Source organism: Neomonachus schauinslandi, chromosome 4 (assembly GCF_002201575.2).
Source record: "Neomonachus schauinslandi chromosome 4, ASM220157v2, whole genome shotgun sequence".
Lineage (NCBI taxonomy): Eukaryota > Metazoa > Chordata > Mammalia > Carnivora > Phocidae > Neomonachus > Neomonachus schauinslandi.
In genome coordinates, this window is record NC_058406.1 from 11,224,025 (window position 1) to 11,243,543 (window position 19,519).

The 19,519-nt window shown below is 40.4% G+C and overlaps 1 protein-coding gene across 1 annotated transcript in view; it reads left to right on the plus strand.

The window, feature by feature from the left end:
- Positions 1–19,519, plus strand: part of SPEN (spen family transcriptional repressor) — a 92,592-nt gene that overhangs the window by 43,812 nt on the left and 29,261 nt on the right. Inside the window, 1 exon segment of the mRNA XM_021684051.2 lies at positions 18,417–18,577. Within this exon segment, the coding sequence (XP_021539726.1) occupies positions 18,417–18,577 (161 nt within the window).

The window sequence follows — 19,519 nt, forward strand, 5'->3', positions numbered from 1 at the left end:
ATAACAAAAAACCACAAAACCTCTCAAGTGTTATCTGTCATAAATGGCATTTCTCTTTAAGGATTCTCATGCCTTTAACATGGTCTTTTTTTTAAGGTTTTTGTTAAAGATTTTGAGAGAGAGAGAATATGAGCAGTGGGGAGGGGCATAGAGAGAGAGAAGCAGACTTCCAGCTCAGCAGGAAGCCTGATGTGGGGCTTGATCCCAGGGCCCTGGGATCATGACCTGAGCCCAAGGCAGAGGCTTAACTGAGCCATCCAGGTGCTTAACATGGTCTCTTATTTAACAGGTGATATGTTTGTTTCTTGAGGAGCTTTTTGGTTCTATACCTAGGTTGCTCAGTACTGTCTACTGGCCACATTGAGCACTTGAAATTTGGCTAGTCTTTATACCAGTACTGATCTTTGCTATAACATGGATGAACCTCAAAAACATGCTAACTGAAAGAAGCCAGTACAAAAGGCCACATACTATATGATTCTATTTATATGAAATATCCAGACAAGGTGAATTTATACAGACACAAAGTAGTTTAGTGATTGCCTAGGAATGGGGGTGGAAAAGAATGGGGAGTGACTGCTAATAGGTATGAGGTTTCTTTTTGGGGGGGATGCAAATGTACTAAAGTTGTATTATTATGATTGTATAACTCCATAAATATACTAGAAATCATTAATAGTATACTTTAAAATGGGTCAGTTTTCTGGTGTGAAAGTGTATCTCAATAGAGCTATTAAAAATACTGAGTTTTTGGGGTGCCTGGGTGGCTCAGTCGTTAAGCGTCTGCCTTTGGCTCAGGTCATGATCCCAGGGTTCTGGGATCGAGCCCTGCATCGGGCCCCCTGCTCGGTGGGAAGCCTGCTTCTCCCTCTGCCACTCCCCCTGCTTATGTTCCCTCTCTCTCTGTGTCTTTCTCTGTCAAATAAATAAATAAAATCTTTAAAAAAAAAAAAAAATACTGAGTTTTGGGCACCTGGGTGGCTCAGTTGGTTAAGCGACTGCCTTCGGCTCAGGTCATGATCCTGGAGTCCCTGGATCCAGTCCCGCATCGGGCTCCCTGCTGAGCAGGGAGTCTCCTTCTTCCTCTGACCCTCCCCCCTCTCATGTGCTCTCTCATTCTCTCTCTCTCAAATAAATAAATAAAAAATAAAAAATCTTTAAAAAAAAAAAATACTGAGTTCTGGGGCGCCTGGGTGGCTCAGTCGGTTGGTCGGCTGCCTTCGGCTCAGGTCATGATCCCCGGGTCCTGGGATCAAGCCCCGCATCCGGCTCCCTGCTCGGTGGAGAGCCTGCTTCTCTCTCTCTCTCTCTCTGCCTGCTGCTCTGCCTACTTGTGCTTTCTCTCTCTGTGTCAAATAAATAAATAAAATCTTTAAAAAAAAAAAAAATACTGAGTTTTGAAGATGTAGCAAAAAAAGTATTAATTTTTATGTTGACTCCATGTTAATATTTTGAGTATATATTACATTAAATATATTAAAATTCACTGTTTCTTTTTACTTTTTAACAGTGTGACTAAAAAGTTTCAAATTTTGGTTTGTATTATAATAACTTCTATTGGCTAGCACTGTTCTAGAATTAAGCTCTGTTAAGATTGTAATGTCATGAAGTAATTTGTGCATCTGTTTAATGCTTTTCATTCTGTTTAATAAAAACAATACATTCTTTTTATTTTAATTCCAAGACCCATCTATTCTCTCTGCAGTTATGGATTAATGGAAAAGGTTCTTGGGACTTGTGAGCCTAAAATATAGACTGAACTACTTTCAGATTCCATCTTTAACAAATTTTGTATTGGTCAGGTTAAAGTGCATGTTGATTTCTAGGGTGGCCAAGGGAATATTTCAGCTTTTGAAAAATTTAAATATCTAAGCCTCCAAATAGTTTAATTCCCCAAGAAGAAAATTAAATCATTTTAACCAGAGTAATTTTTTTATAATTAAAAAAAAATCCTTAAGCTGAAAGTAAGTTTTAAGTGATATTTAATACTTTTGATAGAGGTTTAAAATGTGTGTATTACTATACAGTGGAATTCTGGTGTTGGAGTTAGAATAAGACTATTTAATGGATACAGTGTTGCTTCTAGATATGATTTATAGAACCAAAACTTTTTTTTTCTTTTTTTAATTTAAATTTTAGTTAACATACAGTGTTGGTTTCTGGAGTAGAATTCAGTGTTGAGTTTTGTGATTCTTTGAACGTCATTTTCGGTGGTAGAGGGAGGAGCAGACTAGCCTAGTGAATGTGCTTTGTCATGGTGGTTGGAGCCATTTGGACTGTAGCTTTGAGTTTGTTTCCACTGGAAGAAACTGGAAGAGTTGCTTAAGCAGGACTTTATAGGCTGGAGTTTCGTAGTGAGTAATTTGAAGTCATTTATAAATAAATAAACAAGTGCACCAAGTAGTAGATGGCTTTAGGCTCCCTGCTGGGGAATTAGGTGCCCTTCTAACCTCTTGGATCTGGAACTGCCTTAACAGAGAGTTCAGAAGTGGGAAATAGCAGACTTTTTTATTCTGGATAGGAAGGAGATGTAATTAGCACCAAAGTTCAATTGGAAGAAGGCAGAACTCAAAGTTCAGATTTACTTGTGGGTTTGGTAAAGGTTATAGCAGTTGTACATAACCACTTGGAATAAAAAGTGCTATGGTTTCACTTGATCTGTAGGCTCTTTTGGTTTATGTGTTTTGAAACATTTTGGTTGTTCAAACAAGAAATACATCTGATTTTATATACTGCGTGTGGTTAAAGGAATGAGAAAATCCCACTGTATTATAATTGACGGTTTAGATTTCCTCTCAGTTTGTCCCTTGAATAAGACATCCCGTGGATGTTCTAAAGGCTTTGTTGCCATACAGGATTTCTTGTTCTTTAGGCAGACATGTATATCTGCTTATAACTTTTAGGGATAATGCGTGTTTGATGCTTTTTTGCTTTGAGTTACTTTAGCAGGTTTTCTGACTCTTTAAGGGTTTACCAAGAATATAATGACTCCCGGGATGCCTGGGTGGCTCAGTCGTTGGGTGTCTGCCTTCGGCTCGGGTCATGGTCCCATCGAGCCCCCGCGTCGGGATTCCTGCTCGGCGGGAGGCCTGCTTCTCCCTCTCCCACTCCCCCTGCTTGTGTTCCCTCCCTCGCTGTCTCTCTCTGTCAAATAAACAAAATCTTAAAAAAAAAAAAAAAAAGAATATAATGACTCCATGAGCTCAGGCTCTTTGGAATTTAAGCCAAAAGTAATTCTAAGGCAAGGTGTTTCAGACACAGTGACAGTACGTAGAAAGATAAGTTTTTTACATTACCCACTATGAAATATGTATTTAGCAGAATCTGTCTGTAGCAGAATCTAATCACATATGGGCTCCACACCTCCACCCCCTAAAACATGAACATAAAATGGTAATCAACACTTTGTGACTAGATATCTGCTAGTTCATCATTTTAAAATTCTTAACTAGGGAATTTTAGGGCCTTGTAATGTCACCTGATTCTTAGTAATAGTTTATTTTATTTATTTATTTTAAAAGGAGTTTTTTTGGGGGCGCCTGGGTGGCTCAGTCGTTAAGCGTCTGCCTTCGGCTCAGGTCATGATCCCAGGACTCTGGGATCACGACCTGATCCAAAGGCAGATGCCCAACCGAGCCACCCAGGTGTCCCTGGATGTTGTTGTTATTTTTTTAATTCCAAAGTAATCCTTACACCCGACGTGGGGCTTGAACTCACAACCCTGAGATCAAGAGTCGCATGCTTCACTGACTGAGCCAGCCAGGTGCCCCCTTAGTAATAGTTTAATAAGAGCACAGCCCCTTTCCATTTTTCTTTTATTAAAACAGTAAGTTTTGAAACCTTCAGATATATATTTAAAGATTTTATTTATTTGAAAGAAAGAGCATGAATGAGCCAGAAGAGGGGCAGAAGGAGAAGCAGACTCCCTGCAGAACAGGGAGCCCGATGCAGGGCTCAGTCCCAGGACCCTGGGATCATGACCTGAGCCAAAGGCAGATGCTTAACCATCTGAGCCACCCAGGCTCCCCTCAAATTATATTTTTAATGCCAAAACTTCAATTTTTTAAAATTGTGGCAAAATATACATAGCGTAAAAGTTGCCATTCTAACCATTTTATTTATTTATTTTTTAAGATTTTATTTGAGAAAGAAAGAGCATGAGCAGGGGGAGAGGGGCAGCTGGAGAGGGAAAGGCAGACTTCCCCACTGAGCAGGGACTCCAATGTGGGGCTCGATCCCAGAACCCACCAAGGTACCCCCATTCTCACCATTTTAAAGTATACAGTTCAGTGCCGCTAAGTACATTTACTTTGTTGTGCAGTAATCACCAACAACCATCTCCCAGAGCTTTTTCTTCTTCTCAGACTGAAACTCTTTACTCATTAAAACATAAGGGTGCCTGGGTGGCTTAGTGGGTTAAGCCTCCACCTTTTGATCTCAGTTCAGGTCTTGATCTCAGGGTGGTGAGTTTAAGCCCTATGTGTGCACCCAGCATGGAGCCTACTTAAAAACAACAAAACAAAATTTCCCCCACCCCCCTGGTAACCACTGCTTTTTGTCCCTATAGAATTTGACTACTCAAGGTACCTCATATAAATGAAATCATACAGTATCAATCCTTTTGCATCTGGCTTATATTTCATTTAACATGTTTCAAAGATTCATCCATGTTGTAGCATATGACAGAATTTCCTTCCTTTTTAAGACTGAATAATATTCCTTTAGGTTTTTTGGGGGGGGGGGTAAACTTTAATTATCCAGCACTCATCCTACAGATTAACTATTTCTTATGTTCCTTTTACTTAACCTCATCCAAAGACAGTAAGTAATAAATTAACTGCAGCTGTAATCGCATCCCAGAGTTTCTTGTACTTAATCTCTTGTGAGGCAGCTAACCACGTACAGCATATTTAAGCTCAATTTTTTTTTTTTTTTAAGATTTTATTTATTTATTTGACAGAGAGAGGACAGCGAGAGAGGGAACACAAGCAGGGGGAATGGGAGAGGGAGAAGCAGGCTTCCCACTGAGCAGGGAGATCGATGCGGGGCTTGATCCCAGGACGCTGGGATCATGACCTGAGCCAAAGGCAGATGCTTAACGACTGAACCACCCAGGCGCCCCTAAGCTCAATTTTAAAAGCAGTATTTTCTGCCAAACTCTTTTTAGTCTTTAATGATTTTGTTTTTCCCTCATTTATGTAAACTCTTGAATTTCAGAAGAGGAAGATAAATAAAACCAATTATTTTAATTACTGTGGTTGAATTTGCTACCACTTTAGTGACCATGAATACTAAACCTATTTAGTATTATTCTTACCTACCTGTAAAGTGGACCCAGGGGCGCCTGGGTGGCTCAGTTGGTTAAGTATCAACTCTTGATTTCAGCCCAGGTCATGATCTCTCAGGGTCATGGGCTCCACGCTCAGTGCAGAGTTTGCTTGAGACTCTCTCTCTCCCTCCCCCCCCATCCCACTTGCTCCCACACATGTGCGCTCTCTTTTCCTCTCTAAATAAATAAATCTTAATAAAAAGAAAAGTGAACCCAGTACTTGTCTAAGCTTTAGACATGCTTGATATTTATAAACGCTCATAGTTAAAGACTAGATGGAAACTAGAACTCAAGAAAAGTTAACTTCTGAGCTGTATACTTTCTACTAAACTCAGAAATCCTTAGGGAGGGGCACCTGGGTGGCTCAGTTGTTAAGCGTCTGCCTTCGGCTCAGGTCATGATCCTGGGGTCCTGGAATCGAGCTCCGCATCGGGCTCCCTGCTCAGTAGGAAGCCTGCTTCTTCCTCTCGCACTCCCCCTGCTTGTGTTCCCTCTCTCACTGTGTCTCTCTCTGTCAAATAAATAAAATCTTTAAAAAAAAAAAAAAGGAAATCCTTAGGGAATAAATTATTTTTTATGTCAGCAATAAAAGCTGATTGCAGTGAAAAGCAGAATTACTGCTGGTGGAATTTGGTTCTCTTTCTGCTTCTACCTTTCTCTAATAAGATCTGTTGACCAGAATAAAATTGGAGTTAAAATACTGGTTTCATAATAAAAAACACAATTCCACTCTTTAATGTATCAATAGTTTCTCTCAAGTACCCCAAATTTAAAGAATTTAGACAACTTTTCATTACCTTTGGCTCTAAAGAGCTTAATTTATCATTTATACAGTAGAGCTTATAGTGTTTTCCCCATATCTTTTGCAATAGTTGCAGAATCACCAGTTAGAGCTAACTCCTTTCTCTGTAATAATTTCTGAGGAACTTCACCTGGATAAACCCGGTTGTGAGACCCTTTGATTTAGCAGAGCCTTATTGATAGAAAGTAGCAGGAATCCTGTTTCATTGACTACTTTGGAATCTCTCATCTTTTTCTGTCGTGCAAAGAGAAGAACTGTTCACTTTGTATTTTACTTTATAGGTCGTGTGTGTGTGTGTGTGTGTGTGGGGCACAATAACATAAAATTTACCATTTTAACCTTTTTAAAAAAAAGTAATCTCTCTCCAACATGAAGCCTGAACTTGCAACCCCGAGATCAAGACTTGCATGCTCTACTGATTGAGCCAGTCAGGCACCCCCCATTTTAACCATTTTTAAGTGTATATAGTTCAGTGGCTTTAAGTACATTTACATTGTTGTGCAACCATTACCACCATCCACCTCCATAACCTTTTTATTTTTCCAAACTGGAGCTCTATATCCATTCAGCAATTTCTCATTCTCCCTCCCCCAACCCCTGGCCACCACCATTCTACTTTCTGTCTGTATGAATTTGACTATGTTCGATACCTTATGTAAGTAGAATTGCTGAATGATATGGTAATTCAGGTTTTTTGAGGAACTGCCATACTGTGTTTTACAATGTCTGTACCATTTTATTTTCCTATCAGCAATGCGTAAGGGTTCTAATTTCTTTTCATCCTTGTCAACATTCGTTATATTGTTTTTTTTTTTATAATAGCCATCCTGATGAGTGTGAAAATAGATCCCATTGTGGTTTTGATTTGAATTTCCCTAATGATTAGTCATGTTGAGCATCATGTAATGTGCTGTTTGGCCATTTGTAGATCTTCCTTTGAGGAAGGAATGTCTGTTCAAGTTCAAAGGTGCCCAGTTTTGCATCTGGGTTTTTGGGGGGGGGGTTGTTGTTATTATATTGTCATTTTTATTTTTTAAAGATTTTACTTGAGAGAGAGAATATGAGAGAGACAGAGCATGAGCAGCGGTAGGGGCAGAGGGAGAAGCAGACTCCCCACTGAGCAAGGAGCTTGATGTGGGGCTCCGTCTTGGGACTTCCGCGATCATGACCTCCTTAGCTGAAGGCAGACACTTAACCGACTGAGCCATCCAGTCGCCCCTATATTGTCATTTTTTAAAAATTATTTATTTGAGAGAGAATATGAGAGCGAGAGAGCGCACAAAAGGAGGGAGGATCAGAGGAAGAAGCAGACTGAGCAGGGAGCCCGATGCGATGTGGTCCTGAGCTGAAGGCAGACACTTAACCAACTGAGCCACCCAGGCGCTCCTGTATTGTCATTTTTAAAGGCAAATTTAAAATGTCTTAGTGTTGGGTCTCCTGGGTGGCTTAGTTGGTTAAGCGTCTGCCTTCGGCACAGGTCATGATCCCAGGATCTTGGGATTGAGCCCCACGTCTGGCTCCCTGCTTTGTGGAGAGCCTGCTTCTCGAACCTCTCCCTCTGCTGCTCCCCCTGCTTGTGCTTGGTTGCTCTCTCTCTCTCAAATAAATAAAATCCTTAAAAACAAAACAAAAGTCTTAGTGTTTGTAAAACAAAATACCCCATTAAACTCTATATGCAAGTAGAAGTTTTACTAATTCTTCTGAACATGGTACTTTGGTGAGGAAAAATCTAATTGTGATAGTAAACCACCACCCTGAATCCCTAGGTTGAGGGTGAAAGCTACTGAACTTAGAAACCATTTTAAGAATGGAATAGCTTCCATTGATGTAAACCTTACTCTAGAGTATGGGAGGCAGTGTTGTATATTTCACCCATTACTTACTGGAAGAGAACAGTTTTATCTACAGTATTGTGACTCTGCTATTGACATGGCAAAGCACATATTGTAAAACGCTGTTAGGAGTTTCCCTTTTTATCATGTTTTCCAAAATCAAGTGACACCAGCTTCCTCTTGAGGAGTCTGATTTTCAGAAATTGACCTTTTTTCCTTAATGTTTTTTTCTGTAAGTTTCAGACTTATTAAAAACTTTTTTTTCTTTTTTAGGTTCTATTTATTGTCTGTCTGGCACGCAGACAGGCAGAGGGAGAAGCAGGCTCCCCGCTGAGCAAGGAGCCCCATTTGGGACTCCGTCCCAGGACCCTGGGATCATGACCTGAGCCCAAGGCAGCCGCTTAACCGACTGACCCACCCAGGCATCCCGTATAAAGTAGTATTAGTAATAAGAACAGTCACTTTAAAGGATTCCACATTTGAATTGGAGCTTAAAATTAGCATATTGCTTTTCAGAAGAAGGGGAAGCAGTCAGATAATGTAGGCAGGGTTTTTCAGCCTTGGCTCTATTCACTGTTCACAGATAATCCTTTTTTGTGGGACTCTCCTGTGCACCATAGGATGTTTAACAGTATCCCTGGCCTCTGTTCTAATTCCCACCCAGTTATGACAACCAGAAATGTCCCATGGTGGAGGGCATATATAATAGGATGCATGAAATGCAAGACGTTTTTGTTTTTACAGATACCCATGATTTTTCACACAGGTTATTAGTGTTAAAGTTCTGGAACCTTAGAACAGCCAATAGTGTTCTTATTAATGAAACATTAAAGAAGAAAGAAATAAGCTTGCAGTTTGCACCAAAGTAATATTTTATCAGAAATTTTCATTTTATTTTTAGATACTGAGTTTAGTTAATACCTTCATTTTACTGAACTTGGTGTACTTTCCTAGGTATTAATTTCAATCATTTTCACAATTAAGATCTGTAATTTCTTGTAGGCACATCATATTAGGTTTTCTTTTTGCAGAGATGAATTCATTATTGGCCTTTCAAGATGCTGATAAATGAGTAGTGATAATACATAGTGAAGGGTTAGGAGATAGACATTGTAGTACAAGTAAGAAACCAGAGAATGTTGTGGGGTGGGGTGGGGATGTCCAGCTACAGAGGAGATAGTTAACATTGGAGCTAATTCTCAAAGGGCAGGCAAGGAGGGACAGAAAGGTGTCTTCTATAGGAATGGGTATGGGCAAGAGCTCTTACATGCTTTGCTATATGCTAGGCAGAGTGCTTAAGCATTTTATAATCACTAGCTTATTAAATCCTTGCCACATCCCTCACAAGTATTATCACCATTTACATTACAAGAAAATTAAGGAATAGAGAGGAAGTAATTTAACCCAGGACTTATGTCTTTAAAAAAAGAAAAAGATGCCCATGACTAGAAATTGATATATTGCTCTTTAAAAAAAAAAAAAACCCAAAAAGTTATTTTTAAGTAATCTCTACATCCAGCATGGGGCTCGAACTCACAACCTGGAGATCAGGAGTCACAGGTTTTACTGCCAGCCAGGCACCCCCTGATACATTGCTCTTATATGGATAGATCATTAGTGGGTGGCAGGTAGAGTAAGAAGGTGGAGAAAAGGGAATGAGAAGGAGTAGGTAGAAAATTAGTTTGGGGCCAAGTTGTAAAGGGCCCTCTCGTTCTTGTTGAAGAGCGTGGACTTGACCCTGCAAGTATTTGAGCTATCAGAGATGAGTGGTTGGAGGTAGGTGGAAGTTCATAGACCCATAGAGTTGGCAGGACCTTTAAAGGTCATGAGGTCTGGTAATTGACTAGAGAAGTTAAAGTTGAGAGACAAAATTAGGTGTCTTACTCTAGACCACACAGTTGAGTATTTCCTTCCTCATTTTCCTGCTTCTCCCCCTGCTTGTGTTCCCTCTTGCTCTCTCTCTCTCTGTCAAATAGATAAATAAAAAATCTTTAAAAAAAAAAATTCATTTGATATGACTCAGTAATTTGTGTTTGTTTTGTTTTGTTTAAGATTTTATTTATTTGAGAGAGTGAGAGAGCGAGCACGAGCAGGGGGAGGAGCAGAGGGAGAGGGAGAGCAGACTCCCCACTGAGCAGGGAGCCCTATGCGGGGCTCGATCCCAGGACCCCCGGGATCACGACCTGAGCCGAAGGCAGACACTTAACCAACTGAGCCACCTAGGCGCCCCGTCTTTCAGTAATTTGAGTAAAAATAATTTTTTTTTTTAAAGATTATTTATTTGAGAGGGAGAGGGTGTGTCAGTGGGGGGAGGGGCAGAGGGAGAGGTAGAGACTCTCAAGCAGACTCTGTGCTGAATGCGGAGCCAGATGCAGGGCTTGATCTCACAGCCCTGAAATGATGACCTTAGCAGAAACCAAGAGTCAGACGCTTAACTGACTGAGCCACCCAGGTGGCCTGAGCAAAAATCAATTAAAAAAAATATTTGGGACACCTGGCTGGTTCAGTCTGTTAGGTGTCCAACTCTTGATCTCAGCTCAGGTCTTGATCTCAGGGTTGTGAGTTCAGGCCCTCCTGCTTTGGAACCTACTTAAAAAAATCAGTTTAAATTGGGCAGTGCCAGACCAGAAGTGGTTAGGAGTGCTCTACCAACAGGAGCTAGGGGAAAGGCTTTTAATAGAGAAAAGGTGGAAGGAAGCAAAGCGGGGGAATAATTTTATTCAGTAACAGCTTAAGCATTTGCCTTATTTGGAAAAGCCTCATTGACTGTGATTGGTTGTCTTTAGGTTTGCTTTTCTTTTTATTTATTTATTTAGCGATTTTATTTATTTATTTGAGAGAGTGTGTGAGCAGGGGGAGGGGCAGAGGGAGGGAGAATCCCAAGCCGACTCCATGCTAAGTCCAGAACTGGGCACGGGACTCGATTCCACTACCCTAAGATCACAGCCTGAGCCAAAATCAAGAGTCAGACTCTCAACTTACTGAGCCACCCAGGCATGCCTGGGTTTCCTTTCTTAACTTGAGGCATCTATAGGCTTAGGTTTTGGTTTGCTTACATAGCCTGCTCAGGTATTAGAACCACCTCAGTCTAATGGCCTCCTTGTTTAATTAATTTAACAGCGATCCTCTGCCGCCCCCCCCCCTTTGGTCATCCTCTCATACACAAGAGAGTAACAAAAAATTTGGTATTAGTGCCACTCTAACTAAAACTCATGGGTTGTGATGTCAAGTCTGTGAAAGAATTGTTTTTGCTGTTCATTTTATTCATCTTATTTCTGTTTCTCCAAGCACAGCGAGACCATCTGATGTGCTGCTGATGGCTACAAATATGAATTTAAGACCCTTGAGAGAATGTACCCACTAGGGAGACAACAGTGACTGTCAGTTGCATAATGGCGAGACACTGCAGTATGCTTTAGGACCCCCTATGAACCAAACCAGTTGAAGTCAAGTAAATAAAGAATGTACCCGAAGGGGCATCAGCCTGTTTTAGCCAAGTGGCTTGTTTATTTCTTATATGTACTGTACTACCAGAGGTGTTGATTCAGGTATAGCAGGAAGTATTTGCAGTGATATACTGTTCAGCCAGTAAGTAATCTAGAGTGGTTCTGGGGCGCCTGGGTGGCTCAGTTGGTTAAGCGTCTGCCTTCGGCCCAGGTCACGATCCCAGGGTCCCAGGGGCGAGCCCTGTGTTGGGCTCCCTGCTCAGCAGGGAGTCTGCTTCTCCCTCTGCTCCTTTGCTCACTCAGGTGCTTGCATGTGCTCTCTCGCTCTCTCGCTCGCTCTCTCTCTCAAATAGATAAAATCTTAAAAAAAAAAGGGGGGAGCAGTTCTGTTATCTAAAACTACCCTAGCAAGAAATTCTAGGGACTTTTGTTGTGCAGCTGTGTCCTTAGCGATGGGAAGGAACGTTGTTTTCCTGTGCATTAGCAGAGAGAAAAAGCATGTAGTGGCAAGAGCAAAAAAAAAGGCAAAAGGAGTAAAGGTTTCATATTGGAGATGAGGATCTTCATCCCTGATTTTGGGGGAGCTGTTCACCTCAAGATGGTGTCTGCTTCTGGGGAGGAACCTCCCTAGCCAATTTTAGATCTTCAACTGGTGTGATACAACTTTTTTAAAACTAAAAATAGTGAGACGAGTGGAATTGTTTTATTTATTTTTGCTCATTTGTTTAAGGTCTGGTTTAATTAGATAGCTAGATTCTCATAACCGCTCCTGTATTCAAACTGTTACTATAATTTGTGTGTGTGTGAAGTATATGAAGAAGATCTGGCCTCACACAGATATGTAATTGAAATAAAGAGGACCTCACAGACTCCCTGAAAGGACTTTGGGGGCCCCCAGGTTCCTGAAGCCACATTTAGAGAACTCTTGCACGAAGAAGATAGGATTATCTTGAAGATTTGGACCTGTAAGAAATTGGATATAGAGGAATTATTACCTGATGTGGTGATACATATTCCATTTAAGAAATTACATGATTCCCCCCCCCGCCCATTTAATAGAAATATGAAGACAGTGGGCGTGTTTTGAGTTGCCAAAGCCTGATGGAAAATCTGCATTTTGCATCTTTTTGCCCTCTTCACTCAAACTTCTGTAAGATGTAGGGAAAAGATTTTTAGCTACCTGATAGAAGAGAGGTTGTTGGAAAGGTGTCGCTTGAGACTGGATCTGCTTTTTTTTTTTTAATGAGAGACAGAGAGCGTGAGAGGGAGGAGGGTCAGAGGGAGAAGCAGACTCCCTGCTGAGCAGGGAGCCCAATGCGGGACTCGATCCCGGGACTCCAGGATCATGACCTGAGCCGAAGGCAGTCGCTTAACCAACTGAGCCACCCAGGCGCCCCGAGACTGTATCTGCTTTTAACAAACGGACCCTCTTAACTTCTAATTGGAAAGTTTCCGAGTTGCTTAAACTGTTCCTTTATCCTTTTATGTCAGATTTTTGTTTCTCAACTTAATTTGGTTAAATGCTTTTCGATTATTCAGCTTTAAAAAAACAGATAAATATTTATCATAACCAAATGTTTACAAACACAGGGATACAGATGTTAACGTCTGTTATTGGATGATACTCTTGTGTGAACAGATTTAGCCCTGAGTCATCTTAGAAATAGTATACCCAATGCCTTGACATTTTCAGTGAAGAGTCCAACGCTCACTGTAGTTCTGTGTGTAAAATGGCTATAGAAACGGATAGTTGATTATTAGACACTGTAATTTGGGGTGAGAGAATCCTGGCATCCCGATTTCTGTTCTCTTATTAAGAATTATTATGTAGTAGGGGCGCCTGGGTGGCTCAGTCGGTAAGCGTCTGCCTTCGGCTCAGGTCATGATCCCAAAGTCGTGGGATCGAGCCCCGCATCGGGCTCCCTGCTCCGCGGGAAGCCTGCTTCTCCGCTGCTTCCCCTGCTTGTGTTCCTCTCTCACTGTGTCTCTCTGTCAAGTAAATAAATAAAATCATTCATTAAAAAAAAGAATTATTATGTAGTAGAGGTCCCTTGGCTGGAGGGCCTTGTCCCTGCCCTGGCGGCCTAGGCCCTTGTAGACCATGGCAAGGGCAGACCTGCGAGATGGGGATTCTAGAGCTGCAGGTGCCTGTCCCTGAAGCCAGAGGAATGGTTCTCTGATGCAGATACTTGCACTGGAGGGGAGCTGGTCCAGCTGGGGGGGAGGGAGGGGCAGCTGGGTCCCAGTGGTGCTCAGGGAGGTAGGCTTCTCCCCAAGCTGTGGCTGCCGTGCGGAAGACAGGGAGCACCTGCCACAGGTTATCACTGGGCACTGACCAGTATCCTCCATATAGTTTTGTTGGGAGGCCACCTGGTTTCATGTACTCCTAATTGCTCATACAACTGCATGGCCAGCTCAGGTGCCCTTTAGTACAGCTTTATGTTTATTCCTTTTTTTATTTTTATTTTTATTTTTTTAAAGATTTTATTTATTTATTTGACAGAAACATAGCAACAGAGGGAACACAGCAAGGGGACTGGTAGAGGGAGAGGCAGGCTTCCCGCAGAGTAGGGAGCCTGATGGGGGGCTTGATCCCAGGATCCTGGGATCATGACCTGAGCCAAAGGCAGACGCTTAATGACTGAGCCAACCAGGCGCCCCTCCTTTTTTTATTTTTTTAAAGATTTATTAGAGAGAGAGAAAATGTGAGTGGGGGGAGGGGCAGAGGGAGAGAATCTTCAGGCAGACTACCCACTGAGCCAGCCCAATGCAGGGCTTGATCTCATGACTATGAGATCATGACTTGAGCCAAAATCAAGAGTTGGATGCTTAACAGACTGAGCCACCCAGGCACGCCTATGTTTATTCCTTTTTATCTGCTTCCTAATAAATTGCCTTTTGTAATTTCTGCATTTTATTTTCCCTTTTATTAGTAAAATGTGGTTCCTATTAAAGCTATTTTAAAAAAGAATTGTTAAGTAACTAGTTGCTTATTATATTTTTCCATTATGGAAATTTCTGTAAGATCTGCTTCTTAGTTTTCTTAGTAATCTTTTTAGTTTTTTTTTTTAAAGATTATATTTATTTCAGAGAAAGAGAGTGTGAATAGGGGAGCCCAGCTCAGGGCTTGGTCCTAGGACCCTTGGTTGTGCGCTCACTCTCTCTGAAATAAACACAGTCTTTAAAAAAAAATTTTTTAATGCGTTTTTTTTTCCCCCAAATTCTTTACCATTTAGAACTTTTTTTTTTTTTTAAAGATTTTATCTATTTATTTGACAGAGACACAGTGAGAGAGGGAACACAAGCAGGGGGAGTGGGAGAGGGAGAAGCAGGCCTCCTGTGGAGCAGAGAGCCTGATGGGGGCTCGATCCCAGGACTCTGGGATCATGACCTGAGCCGAAGGCAGACACTTAACAACTGAGCCACCCAGGCGCCCCACCATTTAGAACTTTTAATTGATGTTGAAAATGTAATATTGATGTGACCAGGTAAATTTAAAGTTCACTTTCTTGAAACTATTAGTTGATAAATCATCTTTACTACTACTTTAAAATAATTTAGATTGGAATAGATTCTGATTAACTACTTCTGGCTTTCAAGAAACAACTATAAACTATATATCATATGCCCCCCCCCAAAGATTTATTTATTTTTAGAGCATGCATGAGAGAGCAGAGAGGGAGAGAGAATCTTAAGCAGACTCCACTCTCAGTGGGGAGCCCAATGAGGGGCTTGATCTCACGACCCCAAGATCATGACCTGAGCCGAAATCAAGAGTTGGACTCTTAACTGACTAGGCCACCTGGGTGCCCCTATATCATATGCTTTGATGAACTGTTGTGATTCTTCAGTTTTAACAGAATTATGAAAAAAGGAATTTTTAAAAATTAAAAGTGACATGGTTCTTCTGGGCACTTGGGCTTTCTATCAGTTTAATAGGACTGAAAAGTATTTGGGGATCTAAATTTATGCCCCCGTTTTGATTTATGATCTTTTTTTTTTTAAGATTTTATTTATTTATTTGAGAGAGAGAATGAGATAGAGCATGAGAAGGGGCAGGGTCAGAGGGAGAAGCAGACTCCCCGCCGAGCAGGGAGCATGATGCAGGACTCGATCCCGGGACTCCAGGATCATGACCTGAGCCGAAGGCAGTGGCTTAACCAACTGAGCCACCCAGGCGCCCTTGATTTATGATCTTAAAATCCATAGTACATTTAATAGACTACACTGGAAATGCACATTGCAGTTCAGATTAGCATATCAAAATGTGAACTCAGAAGTTGAGTCATTTTATCATTTTGTAATTCATTTTAAAACCTTTCCCCCTTTGGGGTGCCTGGGTGGCTCAGTTAGTTAAGCTTTGGACTCTTGATTTTGGCTTAGGTCATAATCTCAGGGTAGTAAATAGAGCCTCCTATGGGGCTGTGTGCTCAGGGTAGAATCTGCTTGTCCCTCTCCCTCCTCCTCTGCCCCTCACCCCCCCCAAATATATAAATAAATAAAAATAAATAAGTAAGTAAGTAAATAAATCGCTAAAACCTTTCCCCCTTTGTAGTTATTTCAAATTGGTCAGCAGAAAATTCTGCCAGTTAGATTCTACATTTCCTTTAAAAATTAGTGTGGTAGTAGGGAATTCACCAAGAGTGCAATGGCATTTATAACAAATTTATCACTGTTTTGTATTTTAAAAAATCATTGTTGCTATTTTTTTTAAGATTTCATTTGAGAACAAGAGAGAGCGAGAGAGAGTGCGAGGGCACAAGCTGGGGGAGGTGCAGAGGGAGAGGGAGAAGCAGACTCCCTGCTGAGTGGGAACCTGACTCAGGGCTTGATTCCAGGACCCTTTTTGTTTTTAAGATTATTTGAGAGTGAGCAAGAGAGAGAAAGCACACACGAGAGGGGGAGGAGCAGAGGGAGAAGGAGAAGCAGGCCTCCAGCTGAGCAGGGAGCCTGATGCAGGGCTCAATCCCAGGACGGGACTCCGGGGTAATGACCTGAGCCAAAGGCAGATGCTTAATCGACTGAGCCATCCAGGCGCCCCTCACCTCCATTTTTATGACACAGACTTATATAGAACTTGGTGTTTATTGCCTCACTCATTCTTTCAATAGTAGAAATTCTGCTCTTGTCTGCATTTACTTTACCACTGCTGCTAAGGAATTTTGGTGTTTATAATATTGGCAGTATTATAATTAAAGTATTTTCCATAATGTTTTTTTTATGAGTCATTGGAATTAAGTTGATAGTCCTATAACGTATTCTATACTGTAATCATGTGGTGGCTTTGCCAATAATCTTGTATTACTTAGAGGACTTAATACATATAACAGGCATTTTTTTCCATTCTGTGCTAAACAGATTTATTAACCCTTAATTTGAGTGAACATATAGTATCCTGTTCACCTAGTGCTAGTAACACTATTTTTACTGAGTGATCTAGAAAAAAATTCTTTTTATAGGGAAAACTGAAGCCTAGGTATGTATAGGAGGCCTTGCAGTGACAATCTGTGGTCCTGTCTTTAAGGCTTCTATCCCAAGTAGTTTGTATTTTGTAACTCACATAGGTCCTTTTGGATCTTACTAGCATAGGTTTATTTCTCTATGTTTCAAACTTCAGGGAGCTCTGATAACCTTGTGACGTTTTCATCTTTTGCCCTAGCATGTGAGAGCTCAATAAAAATGCTGTGTAAATTCTTTGTTATAATACCCTGTTTTCTTATAGTATTTGTTTATTTTTTTAAAAAGCAGTGGCAAATTTGCCTTAGTTTGTTGAGTTGGATTTATTTATCTGGCTGGTTTAGAGATTGTCTTGGCTGTGAGAGCTGTCGTTTTAGCTCAAATGACAAAAACTATCAGGTCTTTCCTCTAGTATGTATGTTTGAGGTGGATTAAACCTCCTCCTCCCACTTCCCCTCACCCCCCCGAGTTATTTGCTTAAAAGATAAGCCTTCCACAATAGAGAGGGGAAAAGTGTGAAGCAAAATTTCAGAAACCTGTAAATAAATACCAGACCCTGTAAATAGCTTTTAATTAATATATTTGAGAATGCTATAACAGAACAAAACCATGGCAGTCTTTGCACATCCGGTACTGAAAAGAGACTTTCCTATTATTCATATAGTTCTTAGGCATAATAAACTTGTTTAAATATATCTCTCTTAATGTGAATGTGTAGGTAATACTTTCTTGTCTTTCAACTGTCTCCCCCTTTCGAGGATTGTATCAAACTGAAGAGTAATAAATTCTCAATTTCATTGACTCATTTCCCACATTACTCACAGAGAAAAGAGCCTAAATCAACAAGACTCAAGTAACTTACATAATATTTCTTCATTAGTCCCCCAAATACTTAAAAATTAAAATTACCTAGGAAATTATTTTGGATATTTTTGTTTTCCTCAAAATTAATGCACCCCTGAGATGATGGTGGTGGTGGTGGTGGCGGCAGCTTCATTCATTGATGACTGTCATATTCTAAACTCTGTAAAACTGTGGGTTATTTTACTTAATTCATAACCCTGCAAGATAGGTATTTTTATTATTTCCATTTTATAGATGTGGAAACTGAGGCTTAGCAAGAGGTTAAATTACTTGTCCAAGGTTACGTGCTATATACATCTAAGTCAAAATTTGAATTGAGGTCTCTGAATCCAAAACCGTATATTCAGTGTTCTTTTATTATTACCGTTAAGTGACTTGCATTTATTAGTCTTACTTCATTTGGAAAAAGTTGTTCCCATTTTGCACAGAATGAAACATTTGTCTTTAGGGGGCGTGTGGTGGTAAAAGATCAACACTTCTGCTTCCTCAGGTTGAGGTTTGCTCTGTTCTGCCTTCCAAGGCGGGAGTGTGAAGTACATGTGAAGAGGGGAGGGCGGCCAGAAATCCCAGACCTGAAATGTAGATGATTGCTTTTAATTGTTTCTACTTGTTGATTTTAAGAAGTTTTGTATGCTGCTCATTATCTGTTTTGTCTTTTTTTTTTTTTTTTTTTTGTCTTTCCGCAGCACTGATTCCAGCAGTAGTTCGAGTGACGACTCTCCCGCCCGATCGGTTCAGTCAGCAGCCGTCCCAGCACCTACTTCCCAGTTGCTTTCATCCCTGGAAAAAGATGAGCCACGTAAAAGTTTTGGGATCAAGGTTCAGAATCTTCCAGTACGCTCTACAGGTAAAAGTTTATATTGCTGTACTTCCCTGTCTTGCTACTATTGGGGGGAATGTGAGACTGAGAATCTTCAGTTGTGTGCTGTGACAACAAGCTTTCTTCTTGTGGTTCATTAATATTTAATGCCATGTAAGAAAAAGCAAGTGATGATTATAACTTTATGTATATGAAGATTGCATGTTACTTGTATTTACTATAGACACGTGCATATATGCGTATATATTATTATACACACTGTTGTATATACATACACAAAGACTGTATGGTGCATGTTCTATAAAGAAAGCATGGTTATTTTTTTTTAAATATGCTATCTAGGTTAAATATTTTGATATTAGGGAAAAATTGATAACGATGAAATTGTAGAAATATTATTTTCAGTTAAATTTATTGTATTGTCCTGGAGTCCTGTGTTCTGTGAAAAAGCTTTGAACATAAAACTATGATAGGAAACCCACTTCAAAATATTAACATTTTAAATGAGGAAAATCATGAATAATGGAAAAGTCTAGTTAAAAGCTATACTGAAGTCCTTTTTACTCTTAATATTTTTAATTGACAGTCGACCATGCTATACTGTTACTTCTACATTAGGCATATTGAGTATGTAAACAACTGTTAGTAGATGGTCAAACCAACAAAGACCAAACTTAGTACTTCTTAGGTAAGTGCATTTCATGATTAAATTATTCATTAACTCAGCCTCTAAAACCTACATAACCAGGTTTGTGAATAGAGCTATTGAGGCCCATGTGTTGGAGTGGATGGGGAAAAATTTGCTTGTCTTTCTATACAATTTTAATTTTTATAATGAAGCAAATTAACACAAGACCCTCCAGATAGTATTATTCATCTGTAGGAAATCTTAGAGTTATTAGCATGTTACATTCTGCTTGCCACACAGTTTTATCATTGACATGATGCTTGGAAAGCTAGAAATACAGC